General features: G+C 36.0%; 1 protein-coding gene across 1 annotated transcript in view; it reads right to left on the bottom strand.

The window, feature by feature from the left end:
* MYBL1 (MYB proto-oncogene like 1) overlaps positions 1-18,532 on the bottom strand; it is a gene marked incomplete at its 5' end in the record, with an annotated part of 32,846 nt that extends 14,314 nt beyond the window's left edge. The window contains 6 exons of the mRNA XM_084230145.1: positions 944-1,118; positions 2,981-3,201; positions 6,963-7,055; positions 8,886-8,957; positions 9,289-9,390; positions 18,497-18,532. Coding sequence (XP_084086271.1) covers positions 944-1,118; positions 2,981-3,201; positions 6,963-7,055; positions 8,886-8,957; positions 9,289-9,390; positions 18,497-18,532 — 699 coding nt within the window. The remainder of the gene's footprint in view (positions 1-943; positions 1,119-2,980; positions 3,202-6,962; positions 7,056-8,885; positions 8,958-9,288; positions 9,391-18,496) is intronic.
* Between the last annotated feature and the right edge of the window lie 8,849 nt (positions 18,533-27,381).

The raw sequence follows: 27,381 nt of genomic DNA, 5'->3' as shown, positions 1-27,381 counted from the left end.
GATAACTCACACTGTCATCACATTTTCTAATTTGTAAATTAAAAATGCCATTACTTTTTTTAAGCGGTTCTTTTAAAATTATGTCTAAAAAATAATGTCCATCAGTGGACTTAACATAGAATCTGAAGTCTACTAACACAGATTTTTAACACCTAGTCAAATTTTATCTTTTGGAAGATAATATTAAATCTTGACTCACTCTTCATATCTTATGTGACAAGAAACAAGAAATGCTCAACATGAAAAATGGCATGAAACAGGTAAACAGGAAAATATATAATGAACCTTATAAAAACTCCTAAGCTAATTTCTTGCAGGTAGGAAAATTCACTCTAAGGAAACAGAGCTTGCCCTATTCTGAGCTTAGGTAATCTCTACTCTGAAGACCCTAACAGAGACTGAAGCCAATCTACTGATTGGTATTTAGAAGGAAAAGCAAAGCAGAATGCCAAAGACCAATTATTTATCACACTTCTCAAAATGATGGCTTGAATGATTATTTACTATTTCCTCCTTTAAACCATTTTGTATACATTTACATGTTAAAGACAGGCAATATTTCAATAAAACAAAAACTTTTTAAAAAGAAATTATAATAGATTGTAAAGCACAGAAGACCATTAGTTTTTAATCCTAAATGAAGACGCAAAGAATGATAGTATTAAGAAATGCACATACTACGTTTCTTAACTAATGAAAGATTATGAAAGGAAACATCTTAATGAGTTAGTTTCCAAAATATTTAACAATCAAAACAACAGACATAAACCTCCACTAATGGTTTAGCTGTTAGTTATAGCCTGTTTTTATTTTTAGTTTAGAAATTTAAAAGTCTATATCCCCCTTAATACATGTTGTATTTGCCCTATTAAGAAACCAAACACCTTTCCATATAGCAAGGAAGAAAATTTTAAAATAATAAAGGTATTAAAAAAGTATGTGCCTGAACAGGTATGTAGAACTGATTCTGGGTTTGCAAATGGTCCATAGTTGCACAAGGTTTGTGTTGAAGTTTAGTTGAAGATCGTTCTGATTTTATTCCATCTTGTAAGTAACCCTCCTGTTCCACTTTTCTTCGCATAGTAGAATTCCAATGATTTTTGATAGAATTATCAGTCCTAAGAAATGAAAGTGTATAGTTTTAAAAGAAAGTATACAAAGTGCTTAAAACAAATTTTAAGTGGTGAAATTAGATACTTTTTTAATGTATGTCTATATGCCAGGCATAGTGGCAAGCACTGAAGATTTTATAAAAGTGAGTAAGGCAAAGAAAGTCCCTCCTCATGTAGCTATCATTCTTACCAGCAGCATGACAGCATGGAAGGACAGAAAAATAAGCAAAAAAAAAAAAAAAAAAAAGAAGAAGAAGAAAGAAAAATATGCAAAGTAGGATAAGAGAAATAGAGTAATTCTGATTACATGGTTCAGGGAGGCATCTGTGAGATGACAGTCAAGCTAAAAGCTGAATGACAAGAATGAGTCAGCCATATAAGAGTAGAAAAAGGTCATAGTGACGGTAAAGGGCTAAAAGTCAGGAATAAACATGGTCATGAAAAGTAAAGTACGAATTACAGAATCTCAGCATACTTTTTTCACTTTTTGGAACAAACTATCTATGGAAGAAAAGTCCATTGGCTCCCTTTTTATAACCTATGGCTCCCTTTATAAAAATGTAAATCTTTACAATTACTTGTAGTATGAATTCCACCCTTCATAAAGTATACAATTACTGAAAAACTACTTTATGTTAAGGTACTAAGCTAGGTTTTGTGAAGAGTAAGAAAAGTGAGATTGGAAACACAGAAGTGCCCAGATTAGGTTCAGTAACAGATGAAAACTTAACACTATGCTCTAATTTCCTTATCTATAAAACAAAAACAGCAGTCATATACAGTGTTAAAAAACAATGTTACCTCGATTAAAAAAAAATACAATAAAAAAATAAAAAACAGCACTGTTTGCTCTGCATATTTCACAAGCATATAAAGATTAAGAATATATGTAAAAGCACTTTACAAACTATGAAATACCACATAAAGATTATGGCAATAAAAAACAAATGCATTATTTCTGAGTGAAGTACAGATTTTCCCAAGGTTTTTGGTCTACTGTATCATAGACTATTAGGAAATATTTGAACCAGTACAATGTGTAGTATACTTACTACACTTGTAGTATATATCTCTGCTTGTGGGGGAAATTTTTTCAGCCACATGGATGAATAAACTACTCCATGACTTGATCATACCATAATTAATTAAGAATTGAATTTTCTGTAATCACTTTCATAGCAGTTTGTTTCGGTGAGTGTACTTGTTATTTTCCAATCTTATGCATAAAATCCAAAACAAAATAAAGCTTGTCAATTTAGATTCCATTTCAGTCAAGTGCATACAAAGATCTGCACAATTGGCTTTGATATATAAACATGATTTTGGGAGTGTAGTAAATGTTCATATAATTTAAAAATCCATCATTTTATTGACTAAATTGCTGCTATAAAATATATCATTTAAAAAGCAATTCTATCCCTCACCTCATAGTTTATTACAAATAGTCCCAATGGGTTGCTTGTATTATGCAGTCTAATATTTAATTACAAATAAAAATCACGGGGTGCTTGTAAATATATTTAATAGTGACACAATAATGATCAAGATTAAGTACAGGGGCCTCCCTGGTGGCTCAAGGGGTTAAGCACCGCACTATGAAGCAATCCGCAGCCTCTGCAGCCTGAGTTTGATCCCCAGACCGCAAGGGAGCAACCCACATGGCACAGCAGACCTCTCCTGACTGGCCCACTGCTCCCCTTAGCAGTGTACTTCAGTCAATTTGCCTGTTCTGTTCCCCACTCTGTCTCTGGTGAATCCTCTCACCCCCCACATCTCTGGCCTGTACCCCAGCTCTTGTGTGCATAAATAAATATATCTTAAAAAAAAAGATTAAGTACAGAAAAACATATATACATTTATATAAGCACCTTCCAGGAAGTAGTTTGGCAATTTCTGCCCAACGATTTCCCAATCTTTTATGTGCTTCATAGATGATCCTGTCCTCCTCTTCAGTCCAGGAAGATTTCTTTACCTCAGGATTCAGATGATTATGCCACCTTTCTCTACACTGCTTGCCTATTCTTCCCTTTAAATGTTTTGCAATTAAAGACCATCTTTTTGGGCCATATTTCTGAACTAATTCAATAACCTAAGAAACAGAAAAACAAAGTTTAAAAAAGCATTACCTTAATATACAAATATCAAATCATTATATTATATAGGTGAAACTAATATGTCAATTATATCTCAATTTTTAAAAAAGTGTTACCTTAACAGAATTTTAAAACATAAAAAAAAACCCCAAGATACTACTTTTTACATTATCTTATGAGTTTCTGTTTCCTATTTCTACAGGAAGTTAATTTCATATATCCTTATAATGATAATTTCATATATCCTTATAAAATCACTAATCATGTGTTGACTATTTAATTTCCAGTCCCAATTCCTGCCACTGCTAAGACACTACTTTTTAAAAAATGTATTAAAGTCAAGTCACAACTATAAACTTAACATAAAAACAATTCTAATAATAAATATTACCTCAACATTCACCAAGTTCAAAAACTGATCCCAGATTTATCTAAAATACAAGATACTAATTAAAGTGACTTGGAATTTTAGTTTTCATAATTTAAAATAACAGTAAAGGGCCTCTCCGGTGGCGCAGCGGTTGAGCGCTGGGTTGCGAAGCTGCCCGCGGCCTCTGCGGCGCCGGTTCGATCCCCGGCTGCTCCCCGGCCACCAGAGGATCCCACATGGTGCGCAGACCTCTCCTGCCACCCGCTGCTCCCCTCAGCAGTGTACTTCAGTCCTTCTGCCTGCTCTGCTCCCCACTCTGTCTCTGGTGAATTCTCTCACCCTCCCGCGCTTCTGACTGTACCCAGTGCATGTATAAACAAAACAAACAAACAAACATAATAAATAAATAAAAACATGCCTCTATTTAAAAAAAAAAAAAAAGAAAGAGAAGCAAAAAAAATAAAATAAAATAAAATAAAATAACAGTAAAACTGTTGAGATTTATGCATTTTCTATTCTTTTTTCTTAAAAAAAAAAAAGAGCTTCAGCTAAAAGCCAAATAAATGGAAGCAGGAAGGATATACAGTTACTATCTTTTTATTTCTTCCTTTCTCAAACTGAAAGGATACAGATCAAATATTTCAAAATTTGTCATTGTCCATCAAGATCAGATCAAATGTGAGCCTAGTGAAGTAACTTGTTTTGCTTTGAGTAGTAGGAAGAATGTTCTAATTCCCCAAATATTAACAACTTTTATGTTAAATAAGTGCATGAACTAAAGGGCTATTCCTAATGGAGGACAGAAACTCTCCCATTCTCAGCTTTTATAAAACAAAGAATTATGATCGTTTTGAAGTCATCCAACCCTTTAGGTACAGTTGCTCTGATATCTTATTTGAGGGTTCATAATAGGTCATGAGAGAAAGTTAAGAATACCGACACTATATATCATGCTATCAAATAAAAAAATTAAATTCTGTTTTCTAAATGTTAGCTCAGTTTCCAATAAGAAACTATATCTAAGCTGTAAACATGGTAACCAGACTGATAACAAGTATTTTGTCCATGCAAAAAAAATCTCATATATATAACATTTGGTTTAACAATTGAGAAAAAACAATTCAAGACACTAACCTTTCAGTTCTTATACAAGCAGTACTAAGAGAATAAAACCAAAATGATTTAAACATGTTTTATAAGTTAAAACAACGTATTAGGAGATATCCAAATTGGAAAGAAGAAATACAACTGTTGCTCTTTACAGATGTTATATACTGATAATCCTACAGACTCTATCAAAAAAATTTTGAATTAATCAACAAACTTAAGTAAAGCTGCAGAATACAATATCAATATACAAAAATATGTTGGATTTATATGTACTGATAACTATCAGAAAGAGAAATCAAAGTGCAAAGTGCATTAAAAGGAATAAAATACCCAGAAATAAATTTAACAAAGGAAGTGAAAGATCTATACACTGAAAATTATAAGACATTAATGAAAGAAATCAAACACAAATAAATGATATTGTATGCTCATGGATTATAAGAAATGTTAAATTGTCCATATTACCCAAAGCCATCTACAGATTCAATGCAATCCCTATCGAAATTCAAATGACATTTTTCACAAAAACAGAACAACCCTAAAATGTGCATGGAACCACAGAAACCCCAAAAAGCCAAAGCAATCTTGAGAAAGATAAACAGTGCTGGAAACATCAAAAACTCTGATTTCAAACTGCATTTCAAAGCTACAGTAATCCAACAGTATGAAACTCATATAAAAGTGAACACATGGATCAATGGAACCAGATAGAAAGCCCACAAATAAACCCAAGCATATATGGACAGTTAATTTATGGCAAAGGAATTGAGAATGGAAAAAGGGCAGTTTCATCAATAAATGATGCTGGGAAAATTGGACAGTCAGCCTGCAAAAAATGAAGATGGACCATGATCTTACTGAATTAACAAAAATTAACTCAAAATCAATTGAAGACTTGAATGAAAGATCTGGAACCATAAAAATTCTAGAATAAAACGAAGGCAGTAAGTTCCTTTAATATTAGTCTTAGCAATGATTTTTTGACTCTTACACCAAAAGCAAAGGCAACAAAAGCAAAAATATACAAATGGGGCTTTATCAAACCAAAATGATTCTACACAACAAAGGACACCGTAAATAAAATGAAACGGCAACCGACTGAGAGAAAGCATCTACAAATCATACAGCTGATAAGGGTTAATATACAAATTGTATATAGAACGCATACAACTCAATAGCAAACAAAAAAATCTGATTTAAAAAATGGGCAGAGGATCTGAACATTTTTCCAAAGATATACAGATGGCCAATAGGTATATGAAAATATGCTCAATATCACTAATCATCAAAGAAATGCAAATCACAATCACAATGAGCTATGATCTCCTACTTGTTAGAATGGTTAATATCAATAAGACAAAAAATAACAATTGTTGGTGAGGATGTGGAGAAAAGAGAAAGTGTGTACACTGTTTATGGGAATGTGAATTGGCACAACCACTGAGGAAGAACAAAATGGAGATACTCCAGAAAATTAAACCTAGAACTACAATATGATCCAGCAATTCCACTTCTGGCTATTTATCAGAAGAAAACAAAATACTAAGTTTAAAGATACCTGCGCCCTCATATTCAATGCAGCATTATTTATAATAGCCAAAACATGGATACAACCTAAGTGTCCATCCCAGGATAAATAAAGGAGAAAATAATTACATATCTATGTAATATGTATGTGTGTACACACACACACACACATATTGAGAGAGATTATTCAGTCATAAAAAAGCTGAAATATTGCCATTTGTGACAACATGGAGAGACCTAGAGGTACTATGACAAGTAAAATAGATTAGAGAGATAAAGACAAATTCCATTACATATGAAATATGAAAACAAAAGCTAAGTTAATAGATATAGAGAACAAACTGGTGGTTGCCAGAGGCAAGGTGTATAGAAAGGTGAGTAAAATGCGGGAAGAGGTCAAAAGGCACAAACTTCCAGTGATGAAATAAGTCAGTCAGTCATGGAGCTGCAATGTACAGCATAGCAGTTACAGGTAAGAATTCTGTATTATGTATTTGAAAGTTACTGAGAAAGTAAATTTTAAAAGTTCTCATCACAAGAAAAAAAATATAACTAAGTCTGGTGATGAAATGTTGACTTAGACTTAGTGATCATTTCACAACACATACAAGTTTCAAATCATTATGCTATGACATCTGAAACTAATACAATGTTATATGTCAATTACATCTCAATAAAGAAAAAAAATGCATTAGGAAGAAAACAGCTAGTCCAACTACACAGTGAAAATAAAGAATAGGAACACGTTACCCTCTGATCTTCTTCTTTAGTCCAGGGGCCTTTTATCAATTCTGGATTTAAAACTTTCTGCCATCGATGCTGGCATTGAAAATCAGAACGATTCTGAAAAAATTTAGATCATTTTTTGTTACCAAAAAAGCAAGTCAACCCAAACTTATGTCTTCTAATCTTAAGAACAAAGTCTTCAAAAATAATGCATTCAATAACATATATTTTATATGCCTGTGTTCAATTATGTTTTTTAATTAGTCATTGGCATGGCTTTAAAACAATATATATTTGAAATTAAGGTATGTATCTATATACTAAACCTTACAACACAGCAAGCAGCAAAGCAATACAGATTCTGCCATAAACAAATGTATCTAAAATTGAGGAACAGCAGAAAAGTATGTGTCAGACATAAGAATTCAAAGAACAGAATAGTCTGGATTCTTGTAGTGCAGCATCACATAACCCCATACAATTCAAAAAGCCCTAATGGCATTACTAGACTACTGTCATGGTAGTTACAGGGTGTTCATAAATGATGTCCCTCAAGTTACCAAGAAAAAACTATATATAGATATACACATATAGAAGATGTGCATATTTTTTATATATATATATATACACACACACACACACATATTATCAGTTAAAACACTTAAACTTAAGAGAAAAATGAATTTATCAGGATAAGAAAACCTAATGTAGAAACATTCAAACTTCAAAAATGATTAATAAATGAAGCTTTATTTTAGTCAATTAATAACCTGCTAATTCCTATGTACTACAAGGCTGTTGATAGTGATACTTACTCATTAGTTATAAAATTAGTCCATATAGAAGATCAAAGATCGTTTAGATATAAAGGGATAAATACAAGTACTTTGTTTACCAATTTCTCTGTCTTTATTACCTATTGGACTTCAAATAATTTTTCTTTTTTCAAATTAAGAATCTTCACTTATGGCTTCTATATAATAATGCTGATCCAGTTTAAAGTTACCATGTTCTTCAAAATAATCAGGTTGTTCCTACGTGTTCCTGTAACACGCCTTTGTTCACATTATTTGTTGTTATAACATTGAAATTGAGCTGATACAACTAATATAAATACCTTTCCTAATTTACCTTCCTTTTACTAAAACCTGCTCAATCTCAGGAACTGTACCATACATCTTATGTTATTTAGAATTCACTCAAAATTACTAGAAAACAAGTATGATTATTTACATATTATAGATAAAGGGACCAAACAGTTAGTAGAGCTAACATTTGAACACAATTCAGACTTTCTCTGAAAGTTATGCTCTTTTCATTATTTGGTCTTAATTTTCAAGATATGCTAAAAGGACTCATGACAATATAGAAAGAACATAGATAACATGGCTTCTGAAACTCAAAGTAATCAATACAGAAATTCAAATATGAATATTATATCCCAGTATTTACACTGCAGAAAGAACAGGTTAAAATACATGTGAAAATACACTATAAATTACAAAATTACACACTAATGAATAGTACTTGAAAGCAGTAGTACAGTGAGTGGTATTATTTTTTAAATCGACATGTTACAAAATAAGTACTGTAAGTCAAACTTTCCAAGAAATCTTTTTTTAATTTTCTTTACTAGCTATTAAAATATCTTAGTATACTTCGCATCTCTTAAAAAATGTTAACATATATCAACAAATATTTATAAAGCCCAATCCAAACTTAGTATCTTTTGTTCTACAATAATCCTTTTAGGCCCCTAGATAAACTAATTACTAGAAAATGAGACTTCTAAGCCATTGGCAACTACATGAGGACCAGAACAAAAGAGATGTTCTTAGGAAGGAAATCTAAATCTAAAGTAATGCAGACACAATTTTGAAAAACAGCAAATTAACCCAATGGCCTAAATCTTTCATGTTAAAAATATTAAAACAATATTTCACTTACTTGAAGATGACTAGCAATTAGAGTCCAATCATCAGTTCCATGTTGTTCAACCAACTTCTTTAACTTATCATCCTATTAAAACAGGTATGAAAATTAAGAAAGCTCTCCCTTACCCTAGACCTGTGTCCCTGAATATAGACAAGTCTCCAATTCTTTCATGTCATATCTAGTGGCCATTTTTAGAAGGACTGAAGTCAATATAATACAAGTTCTCCCATTTACTACAGAGTTTCTGTGAGAGCCCCCAGCCAGCTATTCATGCCTCTGGTTAAAGAAAAATGATGTGCAAGTCATTTGATGGATTACTTGTTCTCATGTTTTGTTTTTAAATTATCTTTCTTATTTATAATGTTCTTAGTCAATAAATAGAAGTGTGAATTAGTACATCTTATCAAATGATTACCTCATCTCTTGTCCACTTTACTCTATTCCAGAGTTTCTTCAGTCCTTTTTGTTGTGGTACTTCATAATCATGATCAGCATATTGAAGGTCATCATCCTCATCCTCACTTAAAAAAAACATAATTGTGAAATCAAGAATCTTATTTAAATTTGTGAATTTAATCATAAAACAAGTGAAGAAGTCACTCAGACTTAAAGATATATTCAATGAGATTATTCAAAACATAAAATAATTAAGTCATACTATGGAGAGCTGTTCTCACTCAGAAAGATGAGGCTAAATATGCCACCAGGGACCAAGTGATAACTTTTATACCACACTAAGGACTTTGGCATTTATTCTTTGACCTTTATCATAAAGAGTTAAGAGAATTAAAAACAACAACAATTATTTAACTAAGGGAGTAAAAGACAAAGCATCTTGTGTTTTTAAAAACAACCACTGGCAAGGAATATGGAGAAATGGACAAAGGAAGACCACTTAGTACTTGTTCACAATAACCCAATAAGAATTTATTAGGGCCTTTATACTTATACAATTTATATTGTATAAGTACAATATATAGTCAGGTAAGAGACAGAAGAAATGATTCATAAACAATACTATAAAAAAGGGTTAAAATATGTAGAAATAATCTGAACACGCAAGATTAAGGTATAGTAAGCAGCAAAATAGTATTAAGGTAGAAACACTTAAATGGAAAAACATTCAGACCAGATCTATGGTTAGGAAAATAATTATTAAAGGTTATCTATTAATTTATAAATTAAAATTAAATGAATAAAAATACTAAGTTCAGAGTGAATAAGATAACAGAACTCAGATGAAAAAAGAAAAAATAAACAGCAATAATAGCCAGAAAATTTAAAAGAAAAATAGAATTAGCATTACCCAATATCAAAATACACTGCAGGGGAAAAAATTAATAAAACAGAATGGTACTGGCACCTGAACAGAAAACAGATCAATGGAACAGAATTCATTCAGAGATAAAAAATTTCATATCAGAATTTGGTAAATTATTGTAGTAAATAGCAAATCTTTGGATGGACTTTTTAATAAATGGTGTTGAGATACTGAGTAGATATTTTTAAAAATAAAGCTTGAGGCCCTCCCCGGTGGCGCAGCAGGTTGAACACAGCACTGTGAAGCTGTCCGCAGGCTCTGCAGCACGGGTTCAATTTCCGGCCAGCCAAGGAGATACCCACATGGCATGGCAGACCTCTCCTGTCTCACCCGCTGCTCCCTTCAGCAATGCTTTCAGTTCTTCTGCCTGTTCTGCTCCCTGCTCTGTTTCTGGTGAATCCTCTCACCCTCCTGTGCCTCTGGCCTGTACCCCAGCTCTTGTATAAATAAATAAATCTTTAAAAAGTAAATAAAGCTTGAGTACTATTTTTAAAAAATTCAGATGAAACCAATATTTTCATTTTTTAATATTAAACCATCGTACTACTAAGAAAATGGGGTAGAATTCTATGTTTTACATCCTTGACTGGAAGAGCTCTAAATGCAATAAAATACAAGAAACCATGAAAGAATAAGTGGACTAAGATAAGGGTAACAGCAATGGAAAGAATATGAAACTGGGAGATATTAAAAAGAAACCAAAAGATATAAGACAAGGGCCTCCCCTGGTGGCACAGCGGTTGAGCACTGGGCTGCAAAGCTGCCTGCAGCCTCTGCAGCGCCAGTTCGAACCCCGGCTGCCGGCGAGGGTCCCACATGGCGCGCAGACCTCTCCTGCCATGCCCGCTGCTCCCCTCAGCAGTGTATTTCATCACTCTGCCTGTTCTGCTCCCCACTCTGGCTCTGGTGAATTCTCTCACCCTCCCGTGCTTCCGACTGTACCCCAATGCTTGTATAAATAAATAAATAAATAATAAATCTTAAAAAAAAAAAAGATATAAGACAAGGGAGGAGGAATCACAGATGATGCCAAAATTTCTGGTTTGGGGAGCTTAAATAAAGCTCTTCCCTCAAATAAGGAACAGAAGGAGAAACAACATTGGAAAGAAGGAGCAAATGGGGAGAATAGTTTTGGAATAGCTGATTTCAAGGCACTTGAGACATATATTTAAATATTGAGAAAAATATATCTAGATATTCTAAAAAAGCGATGTCCAATAGACACATAGTAACAAGCAATACATGTAATTTCCTAGGTCACATAAAAAATAGAAACAGGAAAAGGTAATTTTAATAATATTGTTTTAACGCAATATATTAAAAATTATCATTTTAGCATACAATCAACATAATCGTCAAATATTTCACTTTCCTTTTATCTTAGTAAAGTCTTCAAAATCTAATGTATATTTATAGTTACAATTCAGATTAGTCACATTTCAAGAATTTAATGGTCATGTGTACTGACTCTCCTATTGAACATAGATCTAGAAAGCAACTGAGGTCTAGAATAGATACACAGTTTCATCAATCACTGGCATACCAAGAACAGAAGCCATAAGTATGACATCCTCTAGTTGTGATAAATTAAAGTATTTTGAGTAGAGAATTACAGATATGAGTATCTAAAAATAACATAAGCTAATATTTATTTAAACTTTCAAGGATTATATAGTGTGGAAGCCTTTGAAATTTCTCTTTTAAAATCCCCAGATCATCAGAGGAGAGCAACAGTATTCCCATTTTGGAGAAAAGGAAATTTTGTCTTAGAAAGTAATTTCTTGCTCACAATGATACCTAAATATAGCATGACTGAACTCCAAAACCCACTGCTTAACCACTGTACTACAAACACTAGAAAACCAAGGAAGAAGCTACCATGCTAGAAGATACTAAAGAAAAATCGAAGTACATTTTGAAATCAGAGCTATGTCCTAGTTCTAACTTCACTCACTTTATATCTCTGCATGTACCAAATTTTCAGGGTCTTGGTTTACCTGTTTATAAAATGAGAATACCACCTACCTTATTGTATTGCTTTAAGGGTAAAACTAAATGAGAAAAACATTTATAAAGTACTTCATAGAAAAAAAGTACTTTTTTCTTAGTAGTCTTCAAAATCTAGTGAGTACGTATACACATAATATTAGCATTATGTGCACAGACTGAATGCCTAACAATATTAAAAATCAGTTTGTTTTAATAGACTCAACTCTTTTCCAAAAATTCACTCTGGTTTCAAACAACAGAAGTATGATTTCTTTGACTATAATGTAATATATGTAAATATATATATTATGGGCACACTTCCTAATAATAACATAGTTTTAATTTTACAAAACTAAAAAATAAAGGCCTAGATTTAATATATACTGTCAACTTTTGCAGAAATTTCTAATTTCCCTTCATTTGTCATTCCAGAGGACCAAAATTCTTCCTGACAGAGTGAAAAAGACATCAAGATCCCCTTTCCCTACCTATGATATTTATCTAACTGCTTTAGTTCCATAACTTCAGTATTGCAAAGTTCTCTCCTTAAAACCAATCTCTACTTGTTACAATATGCCAGTCCTACTTCCATATGCTTGTTTTGTTAAGCTCTCCCTGCCCAAAAAAAAAATTTAAAGAAAATTATTTTTATTATTTATAGTCATCTTCAGCCATCAGAAATATCACCTAATTAGCCAAGATTAAACTGATAAACTGGAGATCCATTGACTTCACAAATTTCTAAGAATGTTACTAAAATCAAATAAACACCATTCTGAAGTTTGCTGTCCAATTTGTATGTAACTCGTGGCATCTACCATTTCTTCTTAATGTTTATCACCCTTGCCAACCTTTCTAACCAAACAGTAAGCTCAGACAGAACTACAAAGACCAAGTCTAAAATGTTCATCTTTCAGAACCAAGAACTGTACCTGTCACTAAAATATCTACTGCTTTCCAATTACCTCACTCCCTTGCAACCCAATCAAAACTTCCACTTCTCTCACTAAAGTTGATCTCAAGTGAATGAAAATTTTTTAGCAAATGAAAAGACATCTAGGAAGAGGTGAAAAGTATTCCCATTTGTTAAGAAAGGGACTTCAAAATCCAAAAACAAAAGAAGTGGTAGAATAAGAAGCAACACCTGCTGAAACAATATTTAGCAGAGAGGGGTTCTGTGGGCTGCCTCCTAATATTACCTTACCTTTCCTAGTATCCCCACCACTTCCTATATCCACTTCCTACTTCCCAAAGATTCTTCAGTTGTGCTTTTCACAGGCCCCCTTTTTCTTCCTTCCCTTCAGTTCCCAACAGCTTCCACAACAGCACATTTAAGACTACTTTAAAAATTAGGTTATTTAGAGATCAAAACAACTTGAATTTTGGGACTTGGCTATATAGAGTTCTCAGAAAAATATCTATATCACATCTAATATGTATGAAATTCTCCTTAAGGTTCTCATCAAAATATTTTAAGGAAAGAAATGTAAAACTGTTACTTTGGTCAAAAGACTAGTTTCCAAGGTGTAAATTTCTTGAAAACTTGTTAATTTTAACTTTAAAACCTGCCTTAACCACATACTTGATTTGTGAGAAATTTCTATTTCTACATGAGGTGTCACTCTCTGTTTGCATCAGTAGTCATCAGTTTTAGAGTGATACAGTCCAGTCAATGTTCAGAAAGCTGGGTTTTTTGAGTGAGTAAATGTAAGGGTATAGTAAAGTAGAATTCTTAGAATAATCTCTCTACCACTGGGAATTTCCTAGAATTTATCCAGCTAACTACTAGTTAGTTTTAGCATCAAATTACAATATTTGTTTATTGAAAAGATGATGTAACTTTTAAATAAGCATGGCAGAAAAAGAGCCTACAAAATGATCAGTATCACTAGCTACGACATTCGCCAATTACCTATAATTTGCCCAGAAAAAAGGAAAAGGATAAAACCTCAAAAGAAAGATCAGCACTATTCCACTTTAATCATTTCACAATGAAAAAGTCTCATTACTTAATGAGACTACAATACTTCTGTATTATAGTAACCAATGCTAGTAATATGTATTAGTTTTGTAAAATCAACTTCCTGACCTCTAGATAAATAAACCACTTCTAGCCTAGGGTTACTAATCTGCAAGAAAGCAAAACTAGGTCAAATTATTTCTCCAATCACAAAGCAAAAACAGAAGTTGTAGGGCCTCCCCGGTGGCGCAGCAGTTGAGCGCTGGGTTGCGAAGCTGCCCGCGGCCTCTGCAGCGCTGGTTCAATCCCCGGCTGCACAGGAGGAGGGTCCCAAATGGCGGGCAGACCCCTCCTGCCTCCTGCTGCTCCCCTCAGCAGTGTACTTCGGTCCTTCTGCCTGCTCTGCTCCCTGCTCTGGCTCTGGTGAATTCTCTCACCCTCCCGTGCTTCTGACTGTACCCAGTGCATGTATAAAACAAACAAAACAAAAATAAATAAATAAAAACATGCCTCTATAAAAAAAAAAAAAAACAGAAGTTGTATTTGGTCTCTAAATCTGAAGTCATTATACGGTTTCCATAATCATTCAGCCAATCTAATCTTTTAAGTCAAAGTAAGATATTTATTCTACGATTTCCTAATATTAACCTAAGTATTATATTCAAATAGATTTTTGTAGATTATGATTGAAAAAAGTGATTAGAGTGAATATGAAACAGCAAAATAAGTGCACACACACAAATTTTATGACTCATCAGGCCAGGAAAATGGCTAAGAAACTTTGCTCTGGGGTGTAAGCTAAATAGGAAGTGACAGTCATAACTTTTCCTGTGAAATAATATGCAAACTATTCACACTTGACAACATTAAGACAGTGGGGTAAAGTTCAGTTTTAGGACACCAGTAATACCACCTAAAAGGAGTTAAATGTAGTCACAGTAAGAATTTGAGAATTTTTTTAATTTATTTTTATTTGAAAAGAAACTACCAGATTGAAATGAAATATCAGTAGTTCCATAAAACTTGCCTTAATAAAATCAATTCAATTTGATCACATTTTAAATCATAAACCCATAAATTCTAAAACTTTTATCATAATAAAAAAATACACCTTCATTAAACTGTCTTGACAGGGTAACGGGCATTTTAAGTCCAACTGAATTCAAAGGTGAAATTTCCCAAGTTGATTTAATAAAGTGAAATCAGGCCGCCCAGTGGTTAATATGATGTACTGCACACATGACAATTTTGTTTCCTATTCTGGACTGCAAACTAGCATTATTATATTAGAACAAATTCGACTTTTTTAAAAACCATTATACATAGCCAATACTGATAAAAATACTGAAGGGAGTTCTACATAACTACCTATAAATAAAAACAATGCAAGGACATATCTTTTATTCCATTAGTGTGCGTATACTTTTAAATGAGAAAAGATGACCGATTACAAAAGGGTCCAAAACAGAGAGAAAGCTGAAATATAAAGTTTTCTTGCTTTCTCAAAAAAAATCCCTAATGACAAAACTGATTAAAAAATAACTTTTCACATTTCAGTATTCTTTTATCTATAACACCCATTTTTTTAAACAACATACTAAAATTGCCTCCGATACACACACACACACACACACTACTGAAAAAGATCTTCTAATTAAAAAAACTGGTTTTTATCTGTAGTAAAAACTACAGTCACAGGTTATCTCAACATGTGAATACCTAAATCTATTACTACTAAGATAACTTTCCTAATTTCTAAATGTCATTTATAAAGTTTATAATAAGGGTAGGACTTTTGAAAACTATCTTTACTACTTGATACATAAATATGCTTAAAAATCAAATACATGTTAATGACAGATACACCAATTTTAGTATTGCCTGCCTGAAAGTTATTTCACTATAACCCCCAGTGAGATCTAAAACTATTTAAAATCACAATCTTAAATGAGACTTTTATTTATATAATTCTAGATCAGAGATACTACAGTTATCTTAAGATCTGAAGAGTTAACATTTATCAGCTGTGTCATACCTGAGCTAACAGTTTTTCACTTTTCAGATAATATAGAAATAGTACAGGATTTATGCCTGTGGTCTTATGCAAAACTCTTCTACAGCAGACTGGTTTTCACGCAAATACTTAAATGGTTGTATAGTGTTCTTAAATTGATTTATTTCCCTTTTCTTTGAACTATAATTAGGCTCATATTTATTATTGAGATATTTAGACAAAAGATATGAAACTAGACTTAGCCCAAAAAATACTTCCCTCTTCAAAACATTTCATATTCTATTATCTTCTAAGAGCAATAAGTCATATTTACCTACACAACAAATATTAACAGAGTATGAAACACATTCAAGAATGAAGACCCTAGGAAATATAGCATTCAGAGATGATTTTTCACTACATTCTCTAGCTTCACCCCACCATGTTTAGTTACTCCAGACCTGTGGCTCTAAATCCTTCTATAATACACAGTTTAATTAACTTATATAGCTGACGAGTTATAGGTCAACAGTATAATTAGTGCTTAGATCTCAAAGCTCACAGTAATGTCAATAAAAGAAAATAACTTACACAAGCAAATTCATCATTAAATAATTTCTTCTTCTTAGTCTATTACTATGTAGCATACACAAATTATGAAATGGAAAGACAGGAAACCATTTGGAGAAGATAAGGTTCTGATATTCAAACATCCATATCTAACCATAACTAAATGCTAATGACAGCATTAGCCAAGAAACTGTTTTAAGATTAACATCAATGTTTATAAATAGATCATGCCCCACAATGACTGTAAACGAATCTGCTATTGAATTGATAGATTTACTTCTCACCTTGCTTAATGAAGACATTTTTTAAATTTTGTGTATTCAAAAATTCTACAGAAAAAGCCTCAGCAATTAGAACTACACTAGCTTTTAACATCTACCTTTCCTGAAAATTGAGTCTTGGGTTCTTGATGGTTGAGAACAGTGATCCTCACTCGGCGATTTTGCTCCCCAATTGATATTTGACAGTATCTAGAGACATTTTTAATTGTCATATGCAGGTAGCATAGTGTTAGCATCTACTGGCCAGCGACGTTGCTACAAGTCCTCCATAGCACGGGTCAGTCTCCCACTACAAAGAATTACCTGATCCAAAATAGCAATAGTGCTAAAGTTAAAAACTCTTCTAGAGAGGTGGATTGATGTGTGTGTATACATTTGTTCCACCTCAAAAATCTGCCCTATATTGTAGTTGCTACAAAATAATGAACAGAAGCTTAATTACATTGTTTTCTGCAAAAAATATCTTACAAACAGCAGATATTTAATAAATAAGACATCAAATACTATGAATAGTTACTGCCAATTTTTAACAGAAATCTGCAATGAATGAATCAAGTACTAAATTTCAACCTCCAATTAAGATTTTGAGCCTGCTGATCTAGATAAAACCATTTGGAACATCCATCAAACATCTTTTCAGGTTTTTTACAATATTGACAATTAAAGAGATACCCTAATCATCTAGATGTTAATACACATTAAGAGCAGTTACTAAAGCGATTAATAGACACACGAATTTATCCTCGCACGTTGGGGGGTGGGGGGGAAGTGCCCTATCTCTGCAATATTTAGATACAGTCAGAGCCAATCACGGACACTCAGAATAGTAAGTGAATGAAATACAATGTTTTATTTTAGGATCAAACTACTGGTAGGTAGTAACAGTGTGACATCGTCCCAGTAGAAGATATTTTAAAACATATACATAAAGCTGAGCCCAGGGTTACGGTAATTACAGAAAACATCAAAAAGTTCCTCTCTCAATTATTTTCCATACCTTTCCAGGTGGCAAGTTGGCGGAGGAAGGGGGGGGGGTGTAGGGGTGTGGGGGGTCACGCCCAAGTTCATCACAGAGCTCTTATTTTAACTGGTACAGTAACTTAGAAAATAAGAGTCCCTCCCTGAACACGAAATATTTTCCAGTCGCCACCATCACTCCCATCCGTAGAGCGCATTCCCTGAAATCTCACAGCAAGGTTACCTGGCAAGAAACCTCCCACCAGGAAGTAGCTAGTAGAGACTGAGCGTCTGGACGAGCGCTGTGGGGAGAACCGCCTCAAAAAAGCAACCTGGGCATGTTACTCACTTTCTGCGTCTTAAACACGGGTCCCCAGCTCGCCCCACTTCCCGGCTGCGCTCCGGCCACACCGGCCGAAGCTGCTGTGGAGCAGCGGCAGGGGAAACCTCAGCCCCAGCTGGGGAGGGCCTGCTGGGGAAGCGGCGGGAGGGAAAGAGAATCTGAGTCGAGAGCGCGCCGACAGGCCTGGGCGAAAGGGATGTCACACCCACCTGCGCGACCTCTTCGCCATCCTTCCAGTACCGCATAGGCGCGGGCTGGGCGGGGACGCAGTTCAGCCTCCTCCAGCCTCAGGCGAAAGCTCCTTCTCCCCAACCCTCCCGCCGCTCCCCAAGCTCCCTCTGCCAGGCGGCCGAGCGCGGAACGCACGTCCCCGGTTGGGCCGGACGGAGGGACTGAGGGGCGGACCGCGACCCGCCCCCGGCCCGGAGCGCCGCCACTAGCCCTGGCCTGGCCGGGTCAGAGACGCCCCCAACATGTCAGGAGGCGCGCTCCCGCCCGCCGCCGACCCCTCCCGCCTCTTCTCAGCCCCTCTGCCGCCGGCCCTGAGCGGCTCTGCCCCGGGAGCCGACCCCCGCCCTCTCTCCGCAGCGAGCAGCTCTGCAGGGCTCGCAGCCTCCTGCAGGGTTTTGTCCGCACCGCCGAATCTCGCGCCCAGCCTCCCTCAGGAGCCGCCGTTTGAATCTGCGCACGCGGCCCCGAACCTCATTGGCTGCGGCGGCCGCACGCGAGGGGACGTGGGCGGGGCGGGGAGAGCGCGCGGGACTGAGGGCGGGGCTGGGGAGCTGGAAGCTGGGACTGGAACTCGCGGGAGTCGGGGAAGGAGCTGGGAGCAGTGGGCGGGGCCGACGCCGAGTTTGCGGGTCTAGTTGTGACAGGACCCGGAGCGTGCTGAGCGCCGCACAGCAAGGGGTCGAGGCGCCGGGGACCCCGCGGGGCCTCCTGGGAAAGCGAGTTCCAACGCTCGCCGAGAGGCGGACCCGGAAGTGGCGGCGGGAGCACAGACTTTCCCGGGTGCGCGGACGGCTCCCGGGCGGTTGGGCGGCCCAGCGGGGTCCGGCCTTAGAGGCTTCTCGCCCACTGCAGCTCCTCTCTCCTCGGAGGTGTCCCGCCTCCCTTGTGGGAAGGCGCGGTCCTCGGGCTTGGGACAAATTAACCTTAAGGTTTGCGCGGCCATTATTGTTTAGGCAAACATAGGAGCTGTGTTTGCAGAGACACCTTACTTACTGGAGCTATGAAGACGCTGGCAGGAAACTGAGTATCAGAATTTGCAGGAGCGTTAACAGGTGAAAAAAGTTTTTAGCTGGAGATGTGTAGGGAACGGAAAAGAGAAATAATCCAGGTCTGTAGCTGGTCTTCAAATACACTCCCACCCCTCTCCACGGCAGAAAACTGATGCGCGCGGCAGAGGCGCACTGATCGGAGAACTGCAGGAAGACAGCTCGGAAATTCGGGCACATCGATGAATACGGTAGTCAGCCATAGGAGGGGACCTCCCTTCGCAGGAGAGAGGGACGAGGGCGCCTGGCAGTTTCACCTCCCCTAGGGGTTTCTAACTGCTCAGTTCAAGTGCATTCAAGTCAGTTTACTGCAGTAATGATCAGCTATGTAAGAATCCCAGTTTGCAGGGTAATATGCTCTACTGCATAGAGCCCTGAACCAACCACGTGTTAATGCAACAAACTTACATTTTGCTATTTTGAAATTTTACGCATCAAATTTTGCAAATCAGGGATGCAGGTGCAAAAGTGAAATAAGAGGAGCTTGCATGCAGTGCTTGCAAAACTTAAAAACATCTGTCTTGTTATAGTTCCTTTTTATGGGTTCTGGGAAGGTAAAACAGCTATTTTAAATCATTCCTTAGTGTGTGGCTGGTTTGGAGCTGTTTTGTTTTTCAACCTAATTTGAAAAGTAATGCCATGCGAAGACTTAAAATTTATTCCTGTGTCACACATTATTTCGCTTATTTGTATCCTAAGAGAAAGCAGAGCTTCTGCTATACTGTAGGTTAGAACCAATTTTATACAGAGTACCTTTTTAGAGCTTGACGGCTGGTATTTTAGATTTTGGTTGTAAACCCCTTTATATTACTGATAGAGGAAAACGTAATTCCTCAGAGAATACAACATTGCAAATACATTTAAATCATTTATAAAAAGACACAATGGAATTGAAGTGGCTTGAGTCATTTAATACACATACGCATATGTATCATAACCTGAGAGTTGGATTTTTTTGGTCAAACATTTAACAAAATAATATTTATCCAGAGTATATAAAGTACTCTCATAATTCAATGAGTAAAAAAAAATTAAAAACTAGACAAAAGATTAGAACAGAATCTTCTCCAAGAAATATACAAATGGCAAATAGGTCTCATGAAAAGATGCTCCACATCATTAATCATTAGAGAAGTGCGAATTAATACCACAATGAAACACTATTAACACGTCTATTAAAATGAGAAAAAAATACTGACTATATAAGTCTTCGTGAAGATGAAGATGCTGACCAAATACAACTTCCAGAAATTGCTGATAGAAATATACATGGTACAGCCATTTTGAAAATAAATGTTAATAGTGCCTTTATTTGTAATTACCAGAAACTGAAGACACTTAAAGGAACATTCTCACACATTTACTTTTCAACTTCCAAGAGTCTGTTTTGAATTGTTTATTAAGCCTTTGCAAGTTTTTCCACTGAAATATAGAGAACTGAATACCAAGACAAAATGGGATTTAGGAATATGTTGAAAATTTATTTTAAAAATATTTTATCTTTAAGAACTCATGCAGGGCCTCCCCGGTGGCGCAGCGGTTGAGCTCTGGGTTGCGAGGCTTTCCGCAGCCTCTGCAGCGCCAGTTCGATCCCCGGCTGCTCCCAGGCCACCAGAGGAGGGTCCCACATGGTGCGCAGACCTCTCCTGCCGCCCGCTGCTCCCCTCAGCAGTGTACTTCGGTCCTTCTGCCTGCTCTGCTCCGCTCTGGCTCTGGTGAATTCTCTCACCCTCCCGCGCTTCTGACTGTACCCAGTGCTTGTATAAATAAATAAAAATAAATCTTAAAAAATTTAAAAAAGGAAAAAAAAAACTCATGTAAAGTTTTTTCTACTCCATGGCAGATAGATTTGTATTTTTATTATTAAAATAATAGAAAATTATATACTAATTTACTTTCTTGTTCTAAATGTTTTAATAACTTCATTATTATTAAATAAACAAGCAGGAAGTTGCCCCCTATTCATCCATCATATGGCTGCAACTACTTTTCCTCCTCCTGAAATCAAAGACCAAATACTAAAAAGGTTTGCTTATGTTAGTTAGAAAAGCTTATGCTAATTTACTATTGTACCTAAAAGATTATTCCTTTTTTTTTAATTGTAGCTTTTTTTGAAATGAAATTTAAAAGTATTTGCCATTCATTTATAAAACCCCAATTTGGGAGCACTACTTAATACCTCAATGTGTGCACGTGTTCACTTGCCCTCTACGGAACCTTCAGTGCCAATACACTATCCATTCTCCCATCTATATTCTCCCCTCCCCTCTAGTAACCACCATAGTTTTCACAGAGCCTAAGAGTTATTTTTTGTGTGTTTTTTTCAATTTGTTTTCTTCAGTTATTTCTATTTCACAAATGAGTGAAACCATAAGGTAATTGTAAAAAACTGTATTTTTTAAGAGTTGAGTCAACCATTCCCCTAAAGGGATTTTTGTCTATTTCATTTATTGATACCTAGTCTTTAGAATAATGATATCCCCAGATGCTCAGTAAATGAAAAACCATAGATTGAAGGGGGAAAGGCAAATAAATACAATAAATACACTCACAAAGATGCCAAAGGTACCCACTAAAGCAGATTTGGAATACCATTTTATGACTAAGGTAGCAAAATTTTTCTAAATCCTGCCAGTAAGGTTTAAATAATTCCTGGATGTTATTTTTGAAACTGGTATTTCTGTTAAAAGCAATACTGAGCAAAAGCCACAAATATGTGCATAACCGTTGACAAATTTTATCTTAAGAATATATAATTAAATACATGGGAGTGCAAACTGGTCCAACCACTATGGAGAGCTGTGTGGAGATTTCTGGACCTACTAAACATAGAGCTTCCATATGATCCAGCAATTCCACTCCTAGGTATTTACCCAAAGGACACAGAAACATCAATTCCAAAGAACACCTGCACCCCTATGTTTATAGCAGCACTATTTACAATAGCTAAGCTTTGGAAACAGCCCAAATGCCCAAAAATAGATGACTGGATCAAGAAGATGTGGTACATATATACCATGGAATATTACTCAGCATTCAAAAAAGATAAACACATGCAATTTGCAGCAACATGGATGGCGCTGGAAGGGATCATGCTCAGCGAAATAAGCCAAAAAGCAAAAGAAAAATACCGGATGGTCTCACTCATAGCAGGAATCTAGAAAACTTAAATAAGGGACCAGAAAAATGAATAACTATAAGAAAGTGAAAATCAAAATCAACAAGCAACTATAAACCAGAGACACTTTTTGGGGGGTGGGGGGTGGGAGGGGAGGGATTGGGGTCAGAATGGGGCATTTGCAATTGTATGGGGGAATATAAAAATAAAATTTATTATTTAAAAATAAATAAATAAATAAAATATACAGAGAGCCTAAAAAAAATAAAAGAATATATAATTAAATACAAGCTAAAACGATGAGCTTGGATACTTATAGTATATTTCATGAGAACCCAGTTTGTAAACATTTATATTTTAAGACTATTTTAAAAGGATTCATTAGCAGAAAACAATTATACAGCTTGTATAAATCATAAAATTTTGAGGTAATGCCATTAAATAGCAATTACATTACTTTCTATGTTCTTTGTATGAGTTCATCATAGGTAATATTCACAACTTCTATAATTCTAATGGCCCTGTTAGGCACGTGCTATTCATTTTGGGCATTTCATAAATGAGAAAAAGCAGGCATCAAAAAATTAACTTGTTCAAGGCTATACAGTGGCAGAACTAAGATTGGAATTACTGATAGAACCCAAGCTCCCATTCACTCTACTCCCTTAATATCTATGGGCATTCAGCAGTAAGCATAGTACAGAAGTAATATAGAGGTAGTAGGGTGTAATGCAAAAGATCTAGTACAGAACTACATGATTAGTAAGATATTAGTATGATTTCCAAAACAGGGTGGTAGACTATTGATGATTGATGATGGGAGAACTATGGTGACCACACCTGAAGGGAGAAATCATGTATTGTCCAAAATTTAACAAAATGTAAGAAAAAAGTACTAAAAATGGAATAAAATGAGCTAACAACTATGCTTTCCAAAAAAAAATATTTTTCAATGGTGAAAAAAAACAGGTGTTTGTGTTTGTGGGTGTCTAATATTCTAGAAAATTTATGGAAGACACATCAAACTGTTTAATAGTGTTTTAATATGAAGAAATGAATGAGATGGATGCAGGATAGGCTTTAGCTTTTTATCCTATGTACTTTTCTATTACTTGACTTTTCTTAAAACAAATCATGTTTTTTAATTTTTTTAAATGTTTTACATCATTGTTCATTTTTAAACAATATTTGCTTCCCCCTCCCCCCTCAGGTGTAGTCCCCATAGTTTCCTTCATCAGTGCACCCGTGCACCATCACCTCAGTCCCCTGTGCTCCTCCATAAATATTTTTTAATTAAATGAGTTTGTGCTAAACCCTAAAAATTGTTGAAAATCATAGAAGAAAATAGGAAGAGAAAGGTATCTAAAACTTTTTCCAACACTGATAATACTAAATAAATGTTTTGGCAGAAATGAAACCATATATTATTTTCTCTGGAAACAAAAATCAGATTTAGAACTATGTCTTAGATGCCTAAATATTTGCTCCAACCACTCTCTCCCACCACCAATATATTATGCTAATCTCTACAATTGAGGATGTTATTTTAAATTTGGTGGAAATTAGAAATCATACCGCCTACCATAAGCAACTATAGAATTCTTAGCTGGCTTTTAAGGGTAAAAATAAGACTGGTTGTACTGCAAGAAAAAAAAGTCTATAACAGAAAATGAAGTTTTAAAGTAATCCTGTTTCAACAATATATTCCCTGCTCTACCCTTTCATGGTAGAGAGAATAATGACCTCCCAAAGGTGTCCATAGCTTATTCCTCAGAATTTGTGAGTATATTGTCTTAATGGCAAAAAGGACATCGCAGATGTGATTAAATTAGGGATCTTGATATGGGGAGAATAGTTAGGATATCCAGGGGAACCCAAAGTTATCACAAGGATATTTAAGAGCAGAAAGAGAAGCAGGAAAGAGTCAGAGAGATTAGAGGATGCTATGCTATTTCATTTGAAATGGAGGAAGGGGTCACGAGCCAAGGAATACAGGCCACTTTTAGTAGCAATATAAGTCAAGAAAATGGATGGTCCTCTAGAATCGCCAGAAAGGAACACATCCCTACTGATACCTTGAGTTTAGCCCAGGGAGATCCTTCTTGGACTTCTACCCTCCAGGACCTTAGGATAAATTTGTGGTAATTTGTAATCTACTACATTTGTAGTCATTTGTTCCTGCAGTAATAAGAAATTAATATGCCTTTTCTGAAATGTTTAACATTTTTGGCCTGCAATAATAAAAGTAGAGTACTTTCTCTTCAAAAAGTAATCTTTCAGAGTTTTCAAATTTTAACCCTTATTTATAGCAAATGAGCCCAGTTCAAATGGAAGGCTAGCCCTCCAAGTTAGGAAAGAAGATAGTCAGGGCATTAAAAAAGAGAAATAATTTACCAGCATACCACAAAATCTTTAAAGCAAGATTGTAACTCATCTGTAGGAAACATGGTATCTGCCGGGATATGAATCTCCAATTATAAGCTTTCTGTCTCTACTTTGAATTTTATCACCTTCACTTTATTAAGGGACAATAATCTTTTGTTTCCAGCCTCCCATCTTTTAGCCTAGTATATTCAGGCACACCCAAAGAGGACACTATTGGAAACTTTTGGGGAGAATTATGGTTATGAAAGCTTATAATGGCATTTTGTGTGGTGGGACTAAGAATGTAAGTGTTGAAATATTTGAGACAGTCTTACACAAAAAAATTATCCAAAGTGCCATTCAACATTTAACCAGACAGTAACATAAGTGAAAAGTCTGATTATAATTATTTAAGCCTAGAACCGACTGCTTTTTACATATAAACACAAGTACACAGTATTGGGAGTTTTTTGCACTGTTGTAAATACACTTAATATTTATAGAAATGCAACTACTATGTAAACCAAAAGAATACTTTGTTCTGTTCAGACTTGGAACCAAGAACTGTTTTCCTATTTTATTTTTTTTAAAGATTTATTTACTTATGCATACAAGAACTGGGGTATAGGCCAGAGGTGCAGGGGGGCGGGCAGGGTTGAGAAGATTCATCAGAAACAGAGTGGGGAACAGATCAGGCAGATTGACTGAAATACACTGCTGAGGGGAGCAGTGGGTGAGACAGGAGAGGTCTGCTGCGCCATGTGGGTTAGCTCCCTGGTTGGGGATCCAACTCATGCTGAGGTGGCTGTCCATAGCTTCATAGTGCTGCAACTTAACCCCTTGCACCACAAGGGAGGCCCCCTGCTTTCCCATTTAGAAGATCTCATCACTGTAGCTAACACAGTCAAGATTTTAAGACATTAATATGGCCCACCAATACCTGTCTATTTTTTTTTTGTAGATATTGAGTCCATAGTAAGTCTTAATGTATCACCTGGATTAATTGTGCTTGTGACAGATTTTATTATAAAGATATCTGATTTTCCTCCACATTATTGCTAGAGCATTAAATTGATTTTTTTTACTGCATGTCAGTTATTATGAACTTCATTCTGGTACGATACAAGGAGTAGAATATGTTGGCAAAAGTCACCAAAACTTGCTAAATCCAATGGACACTGAAACCAATCTATATTTTGCCTGAACTTTCTATATAGCATTTGACTCCATTACTCACTTTTTTCTTTATTTTTTTTAAAGATTTATTTATTTATATGAGAACTGGGGTACAGGTCAGAGGCGCAAGAGGGTGAGAGAATTCACCAGAGACAGAGCGGGGAGCAGAACAGGAAGAAGGACCAAAGACACTGCTGAGGGGAGCAGTGTGCAAGGCAGGAGAGGTCTGCCACGCCATGTGGGTTTCTCCCTGGCCAGCCAGGAATCGAACCCACGCTGCAGAGGCTGTGGACAGCTTCACAGTGCAGTGCTCAACTTGCTGTGCCACTGGGGAGGCCCTCACTTTTTTCTCTGAAGATTTATTTTATTTATGCATCCAATAACTGGGGTATAGTCCAGAAGTGTGGGAGTGGCGGGGGGTGAGAGGATTCACCAAAGACAAAGTGGGGAGCAGAACAGGCAGATCCACTGAAATACACTGCTGAGAAGAGCAGTGGGCGAGTCAGTAGAGGTCTGCTGTGCCAAGTGAGTTAGCTCCCTGGCTGGGGATCAAACTCATGCTGCAGTGGCTGCTAATGGCTTCATTGTGCCAAAACAACCCCTTGCGCCACCAGGGAGCCCCCATTACTCACTTTTAATTGAAATTTTCACCCCTTGCTTTCTATGACATCACCTCCAGATTTCCACCTCTCAACTCCTTTGCAAATCTGTGCTCTGCCTGCTTCTTAAATATTGGCATTCCCTAATTAACTCTCTTCTCACTCTACACTCTCCTCCTAGGCAATTCCTATGATTTCAGTCATACCGTATGATTCACAAATCTTTACTTCCAATCTCAACTGAGCCTCTCCTGAACTCCATCTCTCCTCCATCTGGAAGCACCAAATACCTACATGTCAGTGTACAAAAATGGAACTCACTTTTTATCCATCAACCTATAATTACTTCTGCATCTTTTTAAAGATTTATTTATTTGTACAAGAACTGGGATATAGGTCAGATCCGTGGGAGGGTGAGAAGATTCACCAGACAGAGCGGAGAGCAGAACAGGCAGACTGATGAAATATACTGCTGAGGGGAGCAGTGAGGCGAGACAGGAGAGGTCTGCTGCGCCATGTGGGACCCTTGCCGGCTAGCTGGAATCGAACCAGCACTGCAG

This window comes from Talpa europaea (genome assembly GCF_964194135.1).
Source record: "Talpa europaea genome assembly, chromosome: 3".
In the NCBI taxonomy this organism is placed as follows: Eukaryota; Metazoa; Chordata; class Mammalia; order Eulipotyphla; family Talpidae; genus Talpa; species Talpa europaea.
The sequence above is the reverse complement of the archived record's forward strand: the minus strand, read 5'-3'. Positions and strand labels throughout refer to the sequence as shown.